The 23,533-nt window shown below is 39.3% G+C and overlaps 2 protein-coding genes across 5 annotated transcripts; both read left to right on the top strand.

Moving 5' to 3' along the window:
* Window positions 1-2,074: 2,074 nt before the first annotated feature.
* On the top strand, window positions 2,075-4,762 carry hmgb1b (high mobility group box 1b). Of its 3 annotated transcripts, none has more exons than XM_085130605.1 (5): window positions 2,075-2,287; window positions 3,379-3,534; window positions 3,634-3,779; window positions 3,894-4,068; window positions 4,165-4,762. In XM_085130605.1, exons 2-5 carry the CDS (start codon window positions 3,388-3,390, stop codon window positions 4,300-4,302), a joined length of 606 nt encoding a protein of 201 aa, XP_084986731.1. In that variant the 5' UTR covers window positions 2,075-2,287; window positions 3,379-3,387; the 3' UTR covers window positions 4,303-4,762. The 3 variants fall into 3 exon arrangements, with proteins under 3 accessions (XP_084986731.1, XP_084986732.1, XP_084986733.1); XM_085130606.1 differs by lacking the exon at window positions 2,075-2,287 and adding an exon at window positions 2,365-2,745; XM_085130607.1 differs by lacking the exon at window positions 2,075-2,287 and having other exon boundaries at window positions 3,404-3,534; window positions 3,603-3,779.
* A 1,020-nt stretch (window positions 4,763-5,782) lies between these two features.
* On the top strand, window positions 5,783-22,256 carry LOC146503638 (protocadherin Fat 4). 2 transcript variants are annotated; one of them, XM_085130603.1, is made up of 16 exons: window positions 5,783-7,364; window positions 7,535-7,775; window positions 7,982-8,323; window positions 9,542-10,452; window positions 10,558-10,732; window positions 10,849-11,029; window positions 11,172-11,422; window positions 11,542-15,873; window positions 15,978-16,079; window positions 17,170-17,471; window positions 17,984-18,069; window positions 18,183-18,362; window positions 18,460-18,587; window positions 18,681-18,895; window positions 18,991-19,246; window positions 19,499-22,256. In XM_085130603.1, the coding sequence occupies exons 1-16, from the start codon at window positions 7,311-7,313 to the stop codon at window positions 20,875-20,877; spliced, it is 9,135 nt and encodes a 3,044-aa protein (XP_084986729.1). In that variant the 5' UTR covers window positions 5,783-7,310; the 3' UTR covers window positions 20,878-22,256. The 2 variants fall into 2 exon arrangements, with proteins under 2 accessions (XP_084986729.1, XP_084986730.1); XM_085130604.1 differs by lacking the exon at window positions 18,183-18,362.
* Window positions 22,257-23,533: the final 1,277 nt, after the last annotated feature.

Raw genomic sequence — 23,533 nt, 5'->3', positions numbered from 1 at the left:
TTATGACTTCATGGACGAGTTGTCAATCCACTCTTTTGAGTCCTTTTAGTAGGCTGGAAAATCCTGGGAAGGTTTCCTGTACAAAGTTGTTGCATGGTGTGCTTTTTGAGATCTTTAAGACCACTAGTGGTGTGCAGATCGATACTGAAATATCGATTCTTCTGATACCAGCAAGTTATGTTGTAGAATCGATTCTCATATTAAAATATCGATATTTTAGTACTTTGGGGTAAATTTGTAGTTTGTCATTAAAAGGAACACAGTAGAAAGAAACTATATCATTCGGATCGTCTAAATTGGAAGGAACTACTTCCTCTTACGCGTTCATAGTCATATGTGAAACACGGCTGTACATGATGCTACATGCTACATGATGATGTGTTTCCCTCTTTATGCACTGAAGCTGGCACGTTCCCTGAGTTTTTCCAGCAAGATGGTGCACCACCACATTATGGGTGCCAGGTCCGAGCATTCCTAGATGAACAGTTTCCTGGAAAGTGGATTGGTCGTCGTAGGCCAGTTGAATGGCCCCCAAGGTCTCCCGATCTGACCCGCTTAGACTTTTATCTTTGGGGTACATCTGAAGGCAATTGTCTATGGTGTGAAGATATGAGATGTGCAGCACCTAAAACTACGGATACTGGATGCCTGTGCCGGCATTTCTCCTGCGGTGTTGCTATCAGTGTGTGAAGAGTGGGAGAAGAGGGTTGCATTCACAATCCAACACAGTGGGCAGCACATTGAACACATTTTATAAGTGGTCAGAAACTTGTAAATAACTCATGAAAGAATAAAGTTACGTTGAAACCAAGCACATCATTGTTTTTCTTGTGACATTACCAATAAGTTTGATGTGTCACATGGCCCTCTTCCTATTGAAAAAACAAACGTTGTATCCAAGATGGCTGACTTCTAAATGGCCACCATGGTCACCACCAATCTTAAGGAGTTTACCCCCTCACATATACTAATGTGCCACAAACAGGACTTTAATATCACCAACCATTCCCATTTTATTACGTTGTATCCATATAAATGGCCCACCCTGTATAAATGTGTGGCAGCCCCTTGGCGTACGCACTCACAACAATGGCAGAATGTTAACGGAGTCATGTGCGGACGTATTTTACATCCACAAACAGCCAAGACGCGGTTTGCAATACATGTGGCAAGACAGTGAGGTGTTGTGGCAACACCACTAACCTCGTCAAACACTTCAGAGTAAATCATATCACAGAATATGATGAGGTTATGTTGAGGCGAACTGAAGAGGAGGAGAGGGACAGGTGATGCTAGGGCGAGACAGACGTATCTCGTGGAGTCCTTTAGTGTTGCAGGCAGGCAACATGCTCAAATAGAGCACAACTTCAAGTTTTTTTTAAATTTCTATATGATAATTCTGCATTATTAAGCAATAAGAACAAGTAGTCTAACGTTATGTAATCATTATGAAGCTATATTATTATATTATTATTATAATTACATAATACAATTATATATTGTATTATGAAATACAATGAAACATTAAGTTTTTGTACAAAGTATCGGTATCGGATCAGTATCGTCGATACCACCCTGAATTTTACTTGGTTATCGGATCGGAAAGGAAATCAGTGGAATCACACATCACTAAAGACCACTTCCTTTTGTCAAAACCTAATTAAGTGCTTTCCATAGCCAGTGAAATTGAACTCCGCTTTTCAAAAAATGTGTTAAATCATACTTAATTCATTAATATTTAATAATAATTAATATTTCGCTGGATTAATGAAACTATCATTTAAAAACATTTTTAATTTATTCTTGTCTAATATTAAAACTTGCTTTAACATGTACATGTGGTAAAATAGACAATAAATAAATCAGAACGGGGACAAACACCCTCAAAGCAGTGTGTCACGTAAACGATATGATTCGCTGATAATGCTCCTTTAAAAGCTTAGGAGTAACTTCAAATCGCTAGTCTTTCCTTTTTGTTTTTTACTAATGGGCTCTGCATTTCTTTCCGTTTGTGTTTCCCTGCAGTTAAACTCACTGCCATTCAAGCCGAGCGCCATCACACCGCCGTGTTTTGAACAACCAACCGTTCAACAAGCAGGACTGACAGCGCGTGTCCAATAAGATACTCCAAGGAGTTGGCGGCAGCCAATGTCCGACAGCCGGTGCCCAACACACAGAATAAACACAGACGGATTCTCGCAGCCAAAAGACCGCGCACTGACGGTGCTTTTCGTCCCATTGTTTGAGACGTACCGACGTGCGGCTGGCCTCATATAGCGCTGTAGGGGTAAGCACTATAAACGTAATCTTAAACAAAGCGAATAGTGAGCTGCTCTTATGAATGAAACAATGCTCTGGGATATGCTTTGCACAGTATACATTAACGTTGTACGTAGTTGGTTGCATGGCTGAGCTGAATGGGATGCTAACTCAGTGTCAAGCTCCTGGTGTTGAACGTTATCTTGCTAACTTGGCTAAGTAGTTACCGTACAGTGACATTCACCACGGCCATGAGTAATAACCAAAATAAAGTGCCCATTGGGTTAAGGGACAAGAGCCCTGATGGTCGAGTTAACTGTCTGCCGCACTTCGCTTAACGTAACGTCCGCTGCTGTGGTGCGTGCTAAAGGTGGCTGGATGCTACCATAAAGGCTAGCGCTAGCTGGCTGTTGAATGTAGGTTAATACCGTTGACTGGTGCTGAGGCAACCGGAGTACGGTGATACAGGCAGAGCATCATTCTCCGGTATTAGTACGACTTTCACTAAACTTTTAGTCGAATAAGCTTTAGCGTTTAGACAGGTGACAGCAGTAACAGGCAAATTTGTCCTAAAGGACGTAAGGGGTGTTTGAAAACGGGCAGCTAGCCATTGTTAGCAGTCTAATCAGCCATTTTCATAATCGTCTCCCGAGATGAGCACCGTGACATGCTAGCCTAGCTTGAAGGCTAACGCTGATAGCAAGAGGACACAAAGCAAGATGGCTAAAAGCTAATGAACAATCAAATGAGGTGGACGCTAATGTGTTCACGTAGAACCTTTAGCCGGTTAGCTTCACGTTATATTGTCGGAGTGCTAAAATTAAACAGCACTATACTGTTTTTACTAGCTTGTATAGGTAAACGTTTGATCTAACGCGTCAGTAGAGTAATGTGTAGCTGATTGTAGTTTTAATAAATGCTAGCCTCTTCATACAATGGATCATCAGTCACCCCAGGCACCCTCCTCCCACCACCCAGTTTAAACAATAGATGTGAGGAACTGATGGAGTAGGAGGCAGACAATTGGCGAGGGCCATTCAGATGCTATTACTTACATTGCATGAAAGTGCTGGTATACTTTGAATTTAAAACTATGTATTTTCTCTCCTTAAAATTTAGTAAGCCAAAATGGGGAAGGATCCAAAGAAGCCGAGGGGCAAAATGTCCTCATATGCCTACTTTGTGCAGACATGCCGGGAGGAGCATAAGAAGAAACACCCTGATGCCAGTGTCAACTTCTCAGAGTTCTCCAAGAAATGCTCTGAGCGATGGAAGGTAAAAGAAATTATTCATAATATTAGATTTTATTTTCAGTTTTCTAAATTCAGTATTTTATTTTTTAGATTGTTTAAAACTGGCTGTGTTTCTCCAAAGACAATGTCACCAAAAGAGAAAGGCAAGTTTGAAGACATGGCCAAGCAAGACAAGTTGCGTTATGAGCGGGAAATGAAGAATTACGTGCCTCCCAAGGGCCAGAAGAAGAAGCGATTCAAGGACCCCAATGCCCCGAAGAGACCACCGTATGTGCCATAACCTATACTTTCTCATTTTCTTTCAGACTGTAGGGGTATTTTGATCAATTAAACAGCAACATTTTTGTTTTGTTTTTCCATTTCCTTCTTTCCCCCCCACAGGTCTGCATTTTTCCTCTTCTGTGCAGATTTTCGCCCAAAAATAAAAAGTGAAAATCCAGGCCTTTCCATTGGGGACACAGCAAAGAAGTTGGGAGAGATGTGGAATAGCTCATCTGCGGAAGAAAAACAGCCATATGAGAAGAAGGCTGCCAAGTTGAAGGAGAAATATGACAAGGTGATTATCCAAAATGACATGGAAGTTAAACTTTTGAAATTTGATAGAAAAATGTTATTGTTGGAGCATGGAAAAGAGCTTATCTCTCTGTTACAGGATATTGTTGCTTACCGCACAAAGGGAAAAGTGGATTCAGGACCAGCTGCTGCAGCTGATGATGATGATGATGACAATGAAGAAGAAGAAGAGGAAGGAGAAGAAGAAGAGGAAGATGAGGATGATGATGATGAGTAGCTCACTTGGGGATGGGACCTGCAGTTTTGTTTATGCCATATATCCTTATATCTCAATTCACCATCTTGAAAAACCGAAGTCAGATTGACCAAGATCATGTGTATATTTGATGTTTTTAAGATGTACAGTGTTATTCTCCTTTTCTTTTTCTTTTGTTTTTTTTGTAAAGTCAACACTACATATCTTACGTTTTGAATTTTCTAGTGGTAGTACTTTACCCCTGCCATATTATGTAACAGTCTAGGAGGACTACAAATAAGTATGAAAGTAACTAGTCTTTAGGTGTTCCAACTCAAAAATGAGATTTCTGAGTTGCTAGTGTATTTTTGTTTATTTTGAAAAATATTTTTTTATGTGCTGTCCCAATGTCTTTTTATTGTTCTTTGAATACCACTCTAATATCAAATGCAGCTGTCGACATTCAAGAATGTCTTCAATAAAGGTCGTTTTTTTTTTTTTTAACAAGTTTGTTTTTTTCCTCCTAATTTTAATCATCTCACAATATCTAAAAACTACCAAACTTCCATGTATTCTATATTCTTTACATGCAAATAGGGCCCTTCAGTCCATCTGTAATTCTGTGTTGGGTGTTTCTCATCTTCCTCTTGGGTTCAGGTTTGTTAGCTGCCCAATAATGCGGTCAGCAAGCTATTTGATTTTGGTGCTGTGGGAAGCTCCTAGGTCTTGCTGTAAAAGGAAATAAGAATCTCTATAAAGCCTGTCAGCAGCGGAAAACAAGAAGTACTCTAAAATCTAGTGGTTCAGTATTAGGAATGCGGCAGTTGTAGCTCCTTTCCTAGTACCGAGCCACTAGACGTCCATGTGTGGTGGATCTTAATCCTCTGTCACCGGCCTCAGTTCTCTGTTTGCAAAGCTCTCCCAAGTTCCTGATTTGACTTACCTTGACAATCTTCTCTTTATATCACACTTCCCTTTTAGACAGATGTTTAAATACAGCAGTCTGCAAACAGCTTGCCTTTTTCACAAATGAGACTTAACCTCTTGTGGAGGATAACCATCATTATCTGCAAAACTGTCAAGTCAGTAGTCCATTTTTTAAGTCTTGAATAATAACTACCTTTTTCAGTCAAGTTCACAATACTAGTTAATCTGTGAGTAATTCAGAGTTTGAGGCTTTTTATGTAAACAGATTGCTAATGGCACAAATGACTAAGGATAATTGACAAGTAATAATTCTTACTTACCAGTACTGGACTCATGGAATTATTAAGCCAGAAGGACAGATATTTGACAATAGCAAGTAATACGAACACAATTAAGGATATCACATTGTTCTATTGGAAAATAAAGAAACTTATTGATTTTAACAATTTAAGAAAAAGATATTGCCCAATGGCTGTTATTTGCAAAGTACTAAGGCATTCACATCCTCAGCAATGTTTTATAAACTCTCTGGAAAGTAAAAAACATCGATCATGCTACAGTAGTTTGAGCAACCTCAATCCAGAAGGTGGCGCCATGATATAAAAAACCTGTATGTGTATGTGTGTGTGGCATTAAAAAACTTTAAACTACACTTGTTTTGTCATGCGCACACAAGCAACAAGTCCATATAGGTTCTACAGAGTGGGTTTTTTTTTCCAGGATGATAATGACTCCATCTGTAGGACACGGGGGATCACTGCCTGGTTTAAAGGGACAGCTGTTAGCAGTCACCCAAAAAATGATCAAAACACCAGATTAGGGAATTTCTTTTGTAGGAATAGTTTTTGCTTTCCTCCTGGAGAGTTCCACAGGCTTGGATAATCAATGCAAAAAGCACAAGAAGATGCTCCACTACATGATATTATGGGTGTATTTTATTCCCAGCCAAGTACCAAATGAGCATAAGAAAAGTACTGCTTCTCCGAGTGCTCTCTTTCCCAAGGCAGGGACCTTTTGTGATCCCTTGGTCGTATTGAGTTGCAATTCCCTGTAACTGGAGGCAAGCTCACAGGCACGGTGGCCTCACCATCACTTAGAGGGGGTTCACATGTCCATTCATCAGGCTTTTCTCAGTAGTGTTTTGCTTTGCAGTAACCGTTCTTAGAAGTGTTAGCAAATATGAATGAAACCTCTGTGTTCTCCTTTCAGTAGGTCTGACACACAAACAAGCTCAGTGTTCCTGCATGTAGTTAACATTAGGGTCACAACAGTTGTTTTTTATTGGAAGCAAGCATAAAGATGGTAAAAGCCCTGTTTCTTTAGAAAGAAGAGTTTAGTAAGTCCAGCAGCAACTGAATTTTGAATATTAAACAAAAAGTTAATAATTCAATATCAGTTAAAATGATTAAAAATGAATTACATTTGCTCTAAAAGACATTGCCTTGTAGTTGGCAAACGGTTTCTGTCTGTTTGACATTGCTCTACAGTATCATGTCAAGTCAGTTTTGAGACCTGTGATTCTGAATAGTTTTTTCCCCTTCTTTTCACTCCCTTTTTACCAATTGAATGAATGCCATTCTGTCTCTGAATGAAACCCCCCATCTGATATGCAACAACAAAGTCTGCCTCTAGGCTACCTTACTGCAGGCAACTGTTCAGAGAGTCCATTTCATGCCTACGCTGAATAACCACAATAGCAAAATCCATGTCAAGAATATAAAACATACTGACTCAGTAAACCATAGCTGGATATACTATTAATGCTTTTTACCTGGTAATTTTTCTTCAACCTTCCTCAACCTTCTGCTTTTTTCATTAGCAAATAAACAGAAAAGAAAATGTAATCTGCTTCACTCTCAATTCCCACGAAACTTTTTTTTCCTCCCCAGCTGCAGGATTTGCATAGAGTGATGTCAAAGAGGCGTGTCAGTCAGGATTACAAGCTGAACAGATTGAGTAATCACCATGGATACAGCTTTAATACTTTACCATTTGTTGGGCTTGTGTGGGGGCTGCACAGTTCTGGGAGTTTACTTTTTAGTGGCACGTCTGTTTTGTGTGCTATTATTACTTGATTTTGTAACTATGATCAACAAAGAGGCGCTGAAGAAGTAAACTTTATAATGGATTCTACCGGATGTAGGAGGAAATATATAATTATTATCATTCACTTTGTGGTAAGTTGGCCTGTTGGTTGATGTGTTTTGATAACTGGCTTCGAATTTAGTTTAGATGTCTATTTGTGTTTAAGGTTTCCAGCACATTTTACATATCTCCAATAATTTCATTACTTTAGAAGTTGACAATTTATGCTTGCTTCAAAACTGTGACTCCTTGCCTTCTTCAGGTGTTTATTACTACATCATCTCATAAACTTTCATCTGGAAATAGGGTGAATGTAAGTAGTGTGAGGGAGCTTGCAGATATCATACTAGGGCAGCATACGCTCCCCTCCTGGTATCCTTCGTCTGTTGATGCTGTGCTGGAGCATGGTGAAGTAAGCCTACACCCTCATAACAGATGGCGAACACAGATGGCTTTCTCCAAAACTGTTTACTCGTTTCAAGTGAAAGAAGACACACTACCAGGTTAGTCATCTTTCCCCATGTAAGCGCATATGCATGTTAGCTGACAGATTATTTTTTGAAATGTTAATGTGTAACTTTGGGTCCCCATTTCAAATATACTTCAAATTATTCCATTTTGACATAACTTTGCTGCTCAATCCACTAGTATTATTATTATTATTATTATTATTATTTTTTAATTATTATTTTTTTCACTGTGTTCACAGGAACAATCGTGGGAAAAGTGGAAACACAGTTTGAGAGTCTCACAGCTATCACATACTCAGTTCAGGAGGATGACGGTGAGAACCTATTCCTCCTCAGCCCTTTCTCGGGGGAGTTCCTATTAACCCGCAGCCTGGATTTTGAAGCACAAAGGTTCTACATTCTCACAGTGGAGGCGCAGCAGGGGGATCTGCAAGTATCTGGTATCAGGGTGTATTTCAATTTGCTAGATGTGAATGACAACCTCCCTGTTTTCAGTCAAGATACCTTTTCTGCAGTGTTATTGGAGAACACAAACATTGGAACTTGTTTCCTGTCTCTGAATGTGTCAGATAAAGATGAGGGTAAGTGTGCAAAATGAATATGAAATGTTACTGCCATCATACGTTCAATGGATTTTACTTTCACCTTAACCCTTTCACACATAGTGATCACTACATTGGACAGCTATTCAAAGGCCGTTTTCTTGTATTTGTGTCAGTGTGTACTTGCACATAAACCACTAGGAATGACGCTCAGTGTGATCACCTGCTTTTGTAACCCATCTGCTTCAAAGTTTGAAGTATGTAGAAGAGCAGAAGAAATGTTCTTCTAAATATTTTGGTAGTTGCAAGTGATTATTTAAGTTACAGTTGTCCTGCTGTCTCTGCTTGAAGCAGTCCAGCCATTCTCTTCTGACCTCTGGCATCAACAAGGCATTTTCTCTAACAGAACTGCCACACTGGACATTTTCTCTTTTTCAGACCATTCTCTGCAAATCTTAGAGATGGTCTCCAGATTCATCCAGCACTAACAGTCACACAACATTCAAAGCCATTTAAATCACCTTTCTTTTGCCTTCTGACACTCAGTTTCAATTTCAGCAGTTTATCACGACAATGTCTACATGCCTAAATGTGTTGCTGCAACGTGACTGGCTGATTCCTTTGTGTTAAAGAGCAGTTGAACAGGTGTACCTAACAAAATGGCCAGTGACTGTACATTATATTACATAAAATATATAAATGAATCCTGCATTTGTAGTAATACAGGATACATTCTATCCGCATTGCATTATTATTATTATTATTTTATTGGAGCTGCTCCTCAAGCAAATGATTTATACATTCATGTAGTCAGTGGGGATCACACCCATAACCATCCCTGTATTTCACTGTTCAGATAAAGTTAATGAGAGGCTGTTGTCAAGTATTCTGTGGAATAGTGTATTTGTTAAGAAAACATATTTCATATAAATAAAATGACAGAAAGGAATCAGCAGCTAGATTGAACTTTAGCCCTGTAAGTCATTGATGTAAAAACACACATTTTTCACAATTCACATTCAAGCGCCTCATTTTGCCCTTTGATTTATACAGGTTTAAGACAACTGCAATGAAAATATAAGGATTATGATACAAATGTGTTTTCAGAAAGCATAATATAATGCATTTATCATTTTTAGTTATGCTTCCAAGAAAGGTCTATAATCGATGTCTGTAACTGATATCTTACTTGACAACAAGTCTAAACCCATTTTATCCTTTTTAATAATTCACATGCTATATTTTCTTGTCTGCAAGGTGATAATGGAAAAATGACACTGAGAGTGATCAGTGGTGACGACGAGGAAGTGTTTGTCACAGATTCAACTGGTACCTTATGCCTTAACAAACCTCTGGACAGGGAGAGACAGTCCTACTACAATCTGACTGTGGCAGCCAATGACTGTGCCCAGCCTGCATCTTTACAATTCACAAGTACAGCGCGTGTTATTGTGATTACTGAAGATGTCAACGACAATGCTCCAATGTTTGTGTCAGCCGAAAGTGTTAGTATACCAGAAGACACTGCACTGCATTCTGTTGTAATAACTGCTCATGCTGAGGATGAAGACGCTGGATCCAACGGGAGGGTTTTGTATTATTTAAACACCTCCGGTGGGATATTCAGCATTGATAACAGAAGTGGAAAGATATACCTGGAGGAGTTATTAGACAGAGAAGAAGTAGATACTCTGACTGTTACTATAATAGCTACTGATGAAGGCTTACCCATGCTGGCAACCACTATGAAACTCACAGTGCATGTTGAGGATGTGAATGATCATGACCCTGAGTTTTTACAAAGCAGTTATAACCTGACAGTCAGAGAGGATATCCCCAGGGGAACAAGCCTGCTGCAGGTTCAGGCTCACGATCAAGACATTGGATCCAATGGACAAGTACGGTACATGTTGGCCCAGATTGGTCCATTTGTGGTGGACATAGTTCGAGGAGTTCTCACAGTCATGGATGAACTAGATAGAGAGAGGGACTCAAACTACACATTGATGATAACTGCTGTAGATCGGGGGAACATACCCAGATCTGCTAGTGCTGCAATCCATATCACAGTGATGGATGTCAATGACTTTGCACCCCAGTTTGTTCCAGAAACATTGACCATTCATGTGAAGGAGAATGAGGAGGATCCAACTCAGCTAACATATCAGGTGCAGTAAAATTCTGCTGAAAAACAACAACGTTTTAATGTTTGTCTTTTTATTTATTTATTTATTGTTATTGTTTTTTTCTTTTTGTTTTTAAAATTTTGCCAGGTCTCGGCTTTGGATGAAGATTTAGGAAACAACAGTCAGCTTACCTATTTTATAGAGAAAGGAAATGGATATAATTTATTTTCTATCACTCCCAGTGGCACATTTCATATTTTGCACACCTTAGACAGAGAGAAGGAGTCGCTATATATAGTCACCATCACTGCTGTTGATTCAGGTAACTTCTATCCAAATAAAATTGGAAGATACTTAATTCAGTATGGAAATAATGGTCTATGTTTTTCTAATACTCACTTCACACTGTTTGATGATGACTTCCACTGTCATTTGAAGGACTGCCATCTCTAACAGGCACTTTGACTGTGCACATCATAGTTGACGATGTCAATGATAACCACCCAGAGTTTACCGAGGAAGTCTACAACACCATAGTGCCTGAGGACAGTCTTATAGGCACTGTGTTTGCTGTGATAATTGCTTCTGATGTCGACGAGGGTGTCAGTGGGGAAATAAGGTAAATGTGATAATTTGTTTCTTAAAACAAAATGCTTTTATAGTATTTTTATAATCTTCTGAATTTAATGACTGTGTAATATTAGAGTAACTTTCAGAGTTTTGCATAGTGCACTGTTTTTATTTTTATTTGTTTTGTTTAGCTATTCTATGGAAAACCTCAATGTGCCTTTTGCCATTGATGAAACATCTGGAGAGCTATTTACAACAAACATACTGGACAGGGAGACAGTGGCCATTTATAATTTGGAAGTGACTGCGAGTGATAAGCATCCTATTCAGCCTCTGTCCAGCTCTGTGCTTGTTACTGTACTTATTGGAGATATTAATGACCACTGGCCCCAGTTTGTGAATGGGCCTTATGTGGCCTATGTGCCAACCGAGTTAGCTCCAGGTGAGAGATTACCTTTCTATTTGACAGCTATATGTTTTACTCTGGGTAATATTGGCAATTGTATTAATATTGTATTATATTGTATTATCCCCCCCCCCCCCTTTTTTTTTTTTCTGCAGGCTCTGTTGTTTGTGCAGTGAGAGCATCAGATGACGACACTGAGATCAATGCAGAACTACATTATTCGTTACAGGGAGAAAGCTCTGATATGTTTTCAATCGATCCTTACAGTGGCACTGTTTTCACTTTAGCGGCTCTACAGTCAGTAGATGATGTTATTGTCACTGTGCGTGTGGAAGATTCTGGGGAAGATCCCAAATTTGACACCACAACTATTAGTGTCAGGTTTCAGATCATTGCTGATTTCCCAAAGATGAACGTGGACGTTCTGAGTTATTCCCTCACAGAGGATGAGCGAGTGGAAACACTGGTGGCTGTGGTATCTGCCCTGAGTATTAGAGCTGAACCTGTCACTTTTTATCTCGCTTCTGGAAACTTTGAAAACATGTTTCACATCGATCATTCAAGTGGAGCCCTGATAGTAGAGAGACCATTGGATTTTGAGAGCAAAAAAGATTTTTCTTTGTTGATAGAAGCCAGAGACTCAGGCTTGCCTCCTTTCTCCTCTTTTTCTGAAATTCACATAAACATCACTGATGCAAATGATAATTTTCCACAGTTTACTCAAGCTGAGTACAGGTGTGAGGTTTTTGAGAACTCCCCGCCTACCGTGGTTTGTGATGTACTTGCAATTGATGCAGATTCTGGCTATTATGGCACAGTGCAATACAACATAACAGACGGAAACCACAATAACTTCTTCACAATTGACCCTGAAAATGGTTACTTGAGTACCACTGTAAGTTTAGACAGAGAACATATTCCTGAATTTAATTTAACAGTTGAAGCAGAAGAACTAGAAAACACGCTTCACAAAGACAAAGCAACTGTTATCATCACTGTTTTAGACAGAAATGATAATGCCCCTCTATTTTCTCAGATTTTTCTCACAGAGGTGTCTGAAGATACCCCTGTTGGACAGACAATTATAAAAGTCACCTCTACAGATGATGACACTGATGCCAATACAGTGATTAATTACTCGATAGTTGAGCAAAGTGATGACATGCTTTTTAATATTGATTTCACCACTGGCTACATCACCGTTGAAGGAGTTTTGGACAGGGAAATGCAGGATCATTATATCCTTAAAGTAAGTGCAAATGATTCAGCATGGAGTATAAGCACAGATGTGACTATAGTCATTTTAGACGTCAATGATAACAGACCAATATTTTCTGAACATTTCTATAGCATTATCCTCCCTGAAACAAAAGATGAAGAGGCGTTTGTTTTGCAGATTCTTGCTACAGATGCAGACATTGGGAAAAACAGTGAGATTTTCTATGTTATTGACCCTCCACATGAGGAGTTTTGGCTGAACGCTACCACTGGTGAAATCTATACAAAGCAGCCCCTGATGTTACGTGACTGTAATTTTGAAATCTATCAATTTACAGTTACTGCTTTTGACCGTGGCAGTATCCCCCTGCATAGTAATGTCACTATCAGAGTAAGATTAGAACAATACAACCACCACCCTCCTATGTTTTTCCCTTTACAACCCTTGATGGCTATTCCTTATCACCTGGCTGTGGGAAGTGAGGTGGTCCAGTTTACAGCAGTAGATCTGGATGTCAACGGCAATAGTAGCATTAAGTATTTTTTGAATGGAGGGAATGCATCTGATTTCTTTTGGATTCAAGGTGACACTGGAAAACTCATTTTAAATCAGACTTTAGGAGAGAATGAAAATCAGATCCTCACTTTAATAGCTGTGGCTGAAGATGAGGGCACCCCCCCTTTAACATCCCAAGCTGAAATCACTTTCCAAATTACTGGGAGGAATCAATTTACTCCGAGCTTTAGCAAATCTTATGTTACTTTCTCTGTCCCTGAGGACCTGCCTGTAGGATCAGTAATAGGAAATATTCAAGCAGAAGATGGGGATTATGGTCCCAATGGGGCGATCACATACAACATTACCCCAGAAAATCAATTTTTACCACTATCTGTGGGAGAATTTTCTGGACTGATAACACTGATCAGAGAGCTTGACTTTGAAGAACAAAGTATTTATCATTTCCAAATTAAAGCTAAAGATGAGGGCTGGTTCTCTAAAACTGGCACATTAAATGTCACGGTGTTAGTCATGGATGTGAACGACAATCCCCCAGTCTTTTCATCCTCACAGTACATAACATCAGTTCGTGAAAACTCAGCTGTTGGAACGAATGTTCTCGATGTAACAGCCACAGATATTGACTCAGGTGCAAATGCACAAATATTCTACTCTCTCATTGGTGGCCATATAGATAAATTTGCAGTTGATTCAGGAAATGGCACCATCACCACTTTGGCCATGTTTGATTATGAGCAAGAGCAGATGTTTGATTTAACAATCAAAGGTTCCAATACTGGAGGACATGCTTTATTTAGTTTAGCACATGTTGTCATCCAAATCTCAGATGTTAATGAGTTCACGCCTAGATTCATCAAAAAGCAATTTAACTTCTCAGTACTTAAAAACGTGCCTATTGGAACTGTTATTGGAAAAGTGACGGCTACAGATGGTGACCGAGGCTCTGAAGGTCAAGTGTTTTACTTTTTGTTTGCCAGGAAAAAAACAAAGAGCTTTGAAATTCACGAACGTTCTGGAGACGTATATACGACCAATAGTTTGAGGAAACAAGGCAACAGCCATGTAGTTTTGAAAGTTCTGGCCAAGAACTCTGGTGTTATTACTGGCACAGATATAGATGAGACTTTTGTCCACGTCAGTGTGATTGACACAAATGAAGCTCCCATGTTCACATCTCCATGCTATATGGCGAATGTTACAGAAGACACCCCAATTGGGACATCTGTGGCAACTGTGAGTGCTGTGGATGAGGACTCCATTGTTAACTGGAATCATTTCTTCTTCACCATTGAGCATGGAAATACGAATTTCTCCTTCTCTATTGATCCATCTAATGGTATCATTTCTGTGAATTCTCCACTGGACAGAGAAGTCTGGCCAGTCTATAATCTTACTGTTATAGCCACAGATAATGGCTCTCCACCAGCCACTGGGACTACTAATGTCATTGTGATTATTGGTGATATTAATGACAATGCCCCCAAACTCACATCAACTGAAGCTCATGTGAGAGAAAATCAGCCTGAAGGCACCATAGTCACTAAATTAACTGCATTTGACTCTGATTTACCACCCAACCAAGGCCCTTTTATGTACTGGTTATTAGACTCCTCAGTGGCCAGTGCTTTTTCTCTCACTCCTGATGGAGTTCTGCTCACCACCCGCCCAATTGATCGGGAACAAATCTCTGCATATCAAGTGCTTGTGGCTGTCAGGGATTCAGGATTTCCTTTGCCACTATCATCAACATCAACCTTCCACATCAGAGTTGTGGATGAAAACGATAACCCTTCAATGGCAAGAAATATCTTTATTGAGGTGAAATATTTTGGTAGTTCTTTCCAAGGTGGCATGATTGGTAATGTCCATCCTGAGGATCAGGATGAGTCTGACAGATTCAACTGCACCATCAAAAGTGGGCCAACTCACATGTTCACAATCCTTAATGGCACATGTGAGCTGTGGTCTTTTCCCTTTCAAGGCGAAGCTACGTTTAACATCTCCATTGAAGCTACAGACCAGCTGCACTTTCCCGTAAACAACAGCGTCTATGTTAACTACAAAGGTTTTACAAACGCTTCTATAGACAATTGTATATTATTCTATTTGTCATCATCTTCAGTAGAGCAGTTTTTGTCTAATAACTATTTGAGGTTTGTAAAAGCTCTGGACAGTCTGTTTAACCTACAAGCCTCTAAGACTCATGTATTTGGAATCAAACATATTGGGTGGGAAATCCTTCTGTTGGCTGCAGTCAAAAATTACAACGGTCAGTACCTTAGCAGAGAGGTGGCGAGTGGTATATCATCTGGACACAAGAAATTACTGGAGGCTCAGAGCAATGTGACAATTTCTCACATCACCAGTGATCCATGTCTGAGCAGCCCTTGTCAAAATGGAGCATCATGCCACAAAAATATTTACATCAGCCAGGAGGTTGCCGTCCTTGAAAGTGTAGCGGTCATCTTTGTTGCGCCAAGGAAAGAGATTTTTAACTGTACTTGTCCATCCGGATTTACTGGTTCACTGTGTGAAGAAGAAATTGATGAATGTGAGCTAAATCCCTGTGAGAATAAAGGCACATGTGTGAATACAGTGGGAAGTTTCTTCTGTCACTGTCAGGTTGGCTTCTCTGGTTCGCACTGCGCTGCTGATGTCAATGGATGCCTGAAGGTGAAGTGCCAAAATGGTGGGACTTGTATCCCCTCCGAGGATGGATATCAGTGCCACTGTGTGCCTGGATTTGGAGGTACATTTTCTCATGTATAGATAGATAGGAAAAAAATTAATATGTGAGAACCAACTGTTAATTTGTTTTTTTAAAATAAAACTTCTTTTATTTAATTGTTTCAGGAGAAACCTGTGATGAGTTCATAGACTACTGCAAATCATCACCCTGTGTTCATGGTATCTGCATTAATTCACAAACAGGATTCTCTTGTAATTGTCACTTTGGTAAGAATGATACATAATGCTAGATGTACATTTGTCTACAAAAGTGTAAAATCTTAGGAAAGACACACTTTCTTGTATATATTTAGAAAAAAAAAGGGTTGCTTGCAACAAACTGTATACAAATGATGGACATAGCAAAGCTGATGACACCCACTGTTTAGTTATGTCTCATTGTGAAGCTTTAAGCTGAGCATTTTTTAGCATCATTTTTAATCCAGGAAGAGTAATAACTTGTCAGTCACAAGGTAAACCCACTCTAACACCTAATTTATGCTTCAACTGGAAACTTCACAATGTAACCTCCAACATAAGTGCAAACTCCTCAGTCCCCTTGGACACATGTAGGTTACACTGTAGGCTCTACAAAGATCTAAACCAGGCCTAAAGCATACCCTGCTTTGTTTTCCTTCTTGACTCTAACTGGGGCCACAATTTACAAAATAAGTATAAAATCAACACAAAAATATTTACTGAGGTCGGAGCATGGGTACCAAAGGGTCATTTATCCACTAACCTATATACAGGCCTCTACTTAATGGCTTGTAACTTTGTCAACACATCTGTCAATCAAAGTGACTAACCCTAACTTGAAGCTTAACAAAATTCAAGAGTGGTTGTATCACCAAAGGTCTGGTCTAAAAAGTGAAACCAGTACGGAATTGACTTAAATCTGCATTCATTGTCATGTGTACCAGTTTGTGACTCCTCTGGGTGCAAAAGATGTTCTCAACTCGCTTGGTCTATGAAAGCTTTCCTCATGAGATTCCGGCTGAGCCGCTAGTTTCATGTCATACTGAATATAAGATGAGATTAATTGTGTAAACTATGATGCATATTAGTGTCCAGAAGAAAGATAAAGCTTGTCTATATGAAGTATTCCTTGCATTATCAGCAAGATCCACTGTTTGCTTGTTATACAGTTTCGAAACAACAAAATAGCAACAGCAAAATGCTCAGCCTAAGACTTCACATCAACGGGTGATATCAGTGGCTATATATGCTATCTGTTTATGCGCATATAAGAAATATGCTAAGAGGTTTTCTAAGAATTAAATGGGAAAAAATAATGTGGAACTCATCTTTATGTTAGGAGTCAGTGGAGTCCGGTGTGAGGATCACAGTTATGGCTTTGAGGAGCTGTCCTTCATGGAGTTTCCACCACTGGATCGTAGGACTAATTTAATCTCTTTGGAGTTTGCCACAGTGCAGAGGGACTCCCTCCTCCTCTACAATCCAGGAGGTTCAAACAGCAGAGAGTTCTTTGCACTGGAGATACTGGATGGAGCAGTACATCTCTCTTATGATCTGGGTTCAGGATCTGTGAGGTTGCAAACATACAAGCAAGTTGCAGATGGATATTTTCACAGTGTTATTGCCAGGAGGATTGGCAGCGTGAGTTTTAAATATATCAGTATAAGAGGTTTACAGAAAACAACAACAAAAAAACAACTGCCAGGTTACAGGGTTGCCTGCAGAGAAATGTTTACTCATTAGAGTACTTTGCATTACATGAGCAACTTAGCAATACATTTACCTCTGAGTATACTGATCTTTTAGATCAGCAGTTTCTGAAACACTTAAATCAGCCCAACTGGCACCAACAACAATGCTATGTTTAAAGTCATTTAAATCATCTTACATTCCCATTCTGTTGCCTTAATCCCTTGAGGTGCTGCCATGATTAGTTAATTAACAACGAGTTCGACTGTTGTACCCAACAAAGTGGCTAATAGTATGTCTACTATCAATGAATTACTTATTTAAATAAGAAATTAACTCTTTACTTGAACTGCAGAAGTAATGTTTTATGTTTCTTCATTGAAAAAGTAATCTGAGTACTTGAATACATTAGCATATTTTATTGAATTTGAGTTACATTCATAGATCTTTATTGCATTTCTCAGATGGGTTCACTGCATGTGGACAACTGCACAGATGACGAAAACAATAGATTCTGTTTTTCAACGAATGATGGAAGTATTTCAGAAAGGTAGCAGTGAAATATTTAATTGGAATATTCCTCATTTCTAATTTTCATCTTCATGTAAGGAATATTTTTCATTTTTCAATTTTTTTTCTTTCTTTGTCTTTATCGCCAATTAGGACACTTGATGTTGGCAACAGTAATATGACCTTTGGAGGGTTAAGAACTACTGAAGCTATTTTAGTGCATCCTTCTCAGATAAGAACCCATGACTTTGTTGGATGTATCCGAAACTTTCATGTTAATGGCATCCTCCTGAGACCCTCAATGGCCCTAGCGGCATATAACATCTTTGACAGGCAGGCTTATTAAAATTAGTGCATGTAGATGTCTTTATACTTTAAACATTGCTGGATATATATATATATGAAAAAATGTCTTACTGTTTATCTTTAGGTGTCCTCGAGCAGCAGTGTCATTATGCTATAGTGTCCCATGCAAGAACGGTGGTGTGTGTCATGACCTTTGGTCCAACTATTTTTGCGAGTGCAAAAGCCCTTTTACTGGAAAAAACTGTGACAAAGGTATAAATAATAGTGCATATGATATTGAGCTTCTGTTTTAAAATCAGGTGCAGAAGATTAAATTGAGTTTTTTTAAACTTTTTTTTAAAACAGAAATGTCAGAGGAACTTGTTTTGAAATTTAATGGCAGTGACCACATTGATTATGTAATTAAGGAGAAATTTAAAAGAGACTACCTGATGAAAGAGATTTTGGATGAAAAATTGGGATTAAACAGAGACCAACAAACGATTAACATCAAGTTCAAGACCAAACATGATGGTGTGCTGATGTTCATCCGTGGACAGAGAGCATATATTATGCTGAAGGTAGATGAAATCCAACTAACTAATCCAACTATCTAACTATATACACGTCTTGTATTCTATATTCAAGTATGAAACTGTTTTTCCCCTTTATTCAGATAAAAGACAAGAAGCCTGTCTACATTTTTGAAGATGCACTTTTGGGACACCTGTCAGACTTCTCTGTGGACCCTCCTGTAGCTGATGGGGTTTGGCATCTCCTCTCCTTATTCAGCAGGGGACAGAACACTTTCCTCTCTGTGGATGGTAAACCAGTTTTGAACATCACTGGCCAAAGTATGGATCTCACTCCACTTAGCATAGAAAAGATCACTCTTGGTGCTGCTCCCACAAGAGAAACAGTCAATCAATCAGGTAAAGTTTATTCTTAAAGTCAGTTTTTAAAATGCCAACTTTTGTACAACATGTGAAATGAAGGCCAGAAAATATACACTGCATACAGTCTTGTCATTGCACTTGAGAGTTTTGGATAACTGTTTAATCAGACTGGATCTTCTTACCTGTTTAAACTGATCACTCTAAAAGCAACATGTACCAGTAAAGTTAAACTGAAGGAGTAATGTGGAAGTAAGTGGACCTCTGAACCTGCTTTGTTTTTTATGACAGGGTTCAGTGGATGTGTGCAGTATTTCAATGTGACAGGTTACTCTCTGCCTGTCAGCGGACACAGCATAATGGTGGATGTCAGGCCAAGCTCGACTCTCACCCAGACCAACTGCAGCTTTCCGCATTTTTGCCTCCCTTCAGGATGCTCTGAGAAGGATGGTCCCAGCAGGACTTGTCTCTCACACTGTCAAAATCACTGGACATGTGAACCTGTTGTGCAGAACAACTCCTGCATCTGTTTACACAATGTTACTGACCATTTCTGTGATATATGCATCTCCACAAAGGATAGCCATGATCACTGCTCTGAAATGCAAGGCAACCTGCCACTGTGGCTTATTGCCGTGGTTCTTCCTCTCATCGCCATTCTGGTGATTGCAGTAATGTGTGTTGGCCTTTACAAAGTAAAACATTCTCATTCAAGATGTCAGAGTGCGAGCTTACCAGTGAAAACAGAGCATGGGGCAGACAACAAAGCGTTTTCCTTTGATGACAACACAATGCCCACAGAAGCTCTGTCACCAGAAAAAGGGAACAGACCTGACCTCATGAGTACCAATCAGTCAAAGTCAAGTGCAGAGATATACTGTGATAACAGTCTGTCAAATGTTCAGCCATTACCAAAGAGTGAGGTTGAGTATTATGAAATCAGCAGCATCTGTAGTGCATTTCATTCAGATGATACCTCACTGAAACTCAGCTGGCAGAAGCATCTATACAGCTCAAAATGTGTGAAAGCTCATCCGAAACAGTGGGGAGATTTGAGGATGCTGTTTGGAGGATTTAAGAAAGAAAGCTCTAGTGATGACAAAAGCTCCCCAAAGCCTCAAAATGTTACTTTGATAAATGAACAGTTGTTGAATAAGTTTCATTCAAAACAGTCCCAGCAGACAGATTCTTGTTACACAAAGAGATTCATACAGCCAGAATTCCTGGGGCCAATGCAATGTCTCACTTTTGAAGAAATTAGCAAGCTAAACACTCCTGTGAAAAAAACATTGCATCAATCAGCTCTGAAATGTGGAGCCACAGACCAAATCACAATGGTGGATGACTCATGTGAAAGTGAAACGGAGGGCACGCTTATGTGCTCAGAGTCTGAGTTGAGACAGTTTTCTGTTGTCACTGGTGGGAATTACATACATGACCATTCATTAGGGCAACAACAGAACCTACCTTTCAACCCATTCTTCAAACAAACAAGTCTATCTGTTGATAAAGAGAGTATTCCCTTAGGTATATTTGAGCAGTGGGAAAATATTTTAAATATGCACCTACCTTTTAGCAGCTATGCCCCTGTATTTGAAGATATTGCATGCCTATCCAGTGAAGCCAGTAATAGTAATGACATGCAAAGTGACATAGAAGAAATTATTTGATTTTCATATCACCCATATAGATTTAACAAAGGTTTCATCTGGATAGTCTAACTGTTGCACATTCTAGAATTTGTGATATTATTATCTATAGTTAAAATGTCTACTTGATCAATAACATAACAACATAAATTCATTACTGAGTGGACAAAGAACCTGTTCATTTTTACTTCATCAGTTTGTTGCTGGTTATCTTGAAAGACTTGTCAGGTTAAAGTTAATTGTGTATCTTCAGAATAGCCAGAGATTTTGTCTCACAGTTCACTTTATATGAACACACATAGATCAATAACAGCATTTAATCTTAATGGACAATAAAATTGTTCATAGGCTTCAAATTGTTCTCAATATTTAGACATATTTCTTTCACCGATTGTTTTTTAATCTGTTTTTTGATGCTGCACGAAGATGCTGTTTGCATACTGGGAATAGGGAACTAGTTAAAACATGCAAAAGGAAGGTATATACTAAAGAGATAAGGAAATCTGCTGTGAGAGTCTCAGTTTCAATCTATAATGTCCTGTAACATTTAGAATTTTCAAATAAATAAACAATCTCCTGCACATACCTTCAATATACCCACGTGTATCTTAATTTTCTAAAATTCTGTGATAAAATATTATTAAGGATATCACCTGGTAACACTTGATGGGCTGTTTTGGTGTGGTTGCTGGCTTGGTGCTTGTGGATTATAGATACAGGGTGGCTTAGACCTCTTCGTGGCACGTTGAGGGGTCGGGCTGGAGTTGGATGAGTCTAGCGGAACTTCCTGCTGCCTCTGGTCCCCTGGCACTCCTGCCCTTGGCTGCGAGAGCTCCATCCGCGGCCTCCCTTTTCCCTAACCTGGGGTGGATGCACGGCTGTCATCAGGATATGGACTCAGATCTGCAGCTCTCTTGGGGGCCATGGACAGCCAGGGTCTCTTCTTTCCTTGTCAACCTCTGGCTTGGGGGAGTAAAATTGTGTATTTGTTGTTGTGTCGTCTGAATGTGCTTTGTTACAAATGCGGGAACTGGAGACCCAGCATGTGTGTTCATCCTTTGCTCCCGCCTCCCCTAACCCCATTTTTTCTCCCTTTCTTTCTTCCCTTTTCTTTTTCAATTCCTCTGCTTTCTATTTCTCTGCTTTTCGCCTACCTTTTGCCAATCTGAACTTCACCCCCTGTCTGTGCCAGCATAATATCCAATCAGATAAAACTATAAATAATAACAGAGAGTCTGCTTTCCACAACTGCAAGACAGGACAAGTTTAAAAAAATGCAACCCTGGTTCTTTTTTCATTGGGAAATGTATTCTCATTGAGAGTAAAATTTGAAAATTACACACAGGTGTACACACGGGTGTTCACAGATGCGGACTACACTTTTCTTGGATGCTGCCTCAAAGCACATTGTGCGCTGTCTTGCGTGCTGCACAGTATCGTTTAATATTTAGTAGAGATGGACCGATCCGATATTACGTATCGGTATCGGTCCGATACTGACCCAAATTACTGGATCGGATATCGGCGAGAAATAAAAAATGTAATCCGATCCATTAAATGTCAGAAAAGAACCTCACAAAACTTGCTACGAGGCGTAACTCGGCTCATAATCGTAGCACGTAGCAGCAGCGTGCATCACTTGATAGAGCGGCTGTGTGTATTTGTAGCCTTGCTAGCAAACCAGCATTTCATCTATGAGGAAGTTTTCCCAGAGAGAAGTAAAGCAAGTGTGTAAGTTCATCTCTGAATGTCTGTAAAGCGTTCCCACGTTAAGCTTAACAACCGTACCTGGAGCGACTGCCTCTCTCTCTCTCTCTCTCTCTCTCTCTATCCTGCTGCTTCAATCGTGAAACTGCTTAATAATCAGCTGATCGGCTTTTCTGTCGCGAGTCCGTCTCTCTTCTTAGTTTTTGGCCCACTTCTCACCAGAAAGAGGAAACCAGCGGCTGAACAACAGCAGCACGTTTAAGCTTGATAAGCTGTTGTTAGAATTTATTTAATATTACTTTCTACACCAGGATCTTTTTCTATGCAGCTGACGGCTGGTAACTGTGCAGGGGCGGATCTAGCAAAGTTCAGCCAGGGGGGCCGATAGGGCATGAACAGGGAAAAGGGGGCACAAAGACATACTTTTCTTTCTTATTCTCATTTAAAATGTCTAGTTTTTAATAAATAATTATCTCACTCTTACACCCAAAGTTTTAATCTTGTGTAAAATATATAGAAGTCCATTACTGTATATAGTAACTGTTAAGTCTAATATACCCTAGTAAGCTATAGTACTTTTTCCTTTGGGAAGATACCATCTGTGCAGTCTGCAATTCTGTTGAAGAAAGATGTTGAATCTATTTAATTATTCTTGAAAAATAATTTATTTTTGTGCATTTCCTCCCTGCATCAAATTAAATTTAATTACATCGATTAAGCATCATGAGGTGGAGGGTGGTTCCTTTTTTTTTTTTTTTTTTGCTGGGAGTTTGCAACCCTATTAGTTAGGTTGCTTAAAATTTCTTCTAAGTACTCTTTAAAATACCAGAATAGGGAGGATGGAGCAGATTTAACTTTATTAGATTGATCAGTGTTGCTGAACTATGACATATTTTGGACGCAGTGTATTTTTTACATACAGGTATAACAGAATAGCTTTAGTGTTGTTATTTATTTAAACTTGAGTATA

This window comes from Neolamprologus multifasciatus, chromosome 14, assembly GCF_963576455.1.
Source record: "Neolamprologus multifasciatus chromosome 14, fNeoMul1.2, whole genome shotgun sequence".
Classification (NCBI taxonomy): Eukaryota; Metazoa; Chordata; class Actinopteri; order Cichliformes; family Cichlidae; genus Neolamprologus; species Neolamprologus multifasciatus.
Note: the sequence above shows the minus strand (reverse complement) of the source record. Positions and strands in the feature narration are given on the sequence as shown.

Excerpts from the sequence above, each read along its gene's own strand:
- hmgb1b (XM_085130605.1), top strand. The coding sequence starts at position 3,388 with ATGGGGAAGGATCCAAAGAAGCCGAGGGGCAAAATGTCCTCATATGCC. Across the intron at positions 3,780-3,893 it reads AATGCCCCGAAGAGACCACC|GTCTGCATTTTTCCTCTTCT; the intron begins GTATGTGCCATA and ends TCCCCCCCACAG. Across the intron at positions 4,069-4,164 it reads TGAAGGAGAAATATGACAAG|GATATTGTTGCTTACCGCAC; the intron begins GTGATTATCCAA and ends TCTCTGTTACAG.
- LOC146503638 (XM_085130603.1), top strand. The coding sequence starts at position 7,311 with ATGGATTCTACCGGATGTAGGAGGAAATATATAATTATTATCATTCAC. Across the intron at positions 7,365-7,534 it reads TTATTATCATTCACTTTGTG|GTGTTTATTACTACATCATC; the intron begins GTAAGTTGGCCT and ends TGCCTTCTTCAG. Across the intron at positions 19,247-19,498 it reads AGAAACAGTCAATCAATCAG|GGTTCAGTGGATGTGTGCAG; the intron begins GTAAAGTTTATT and ends TTTTTATGACAG.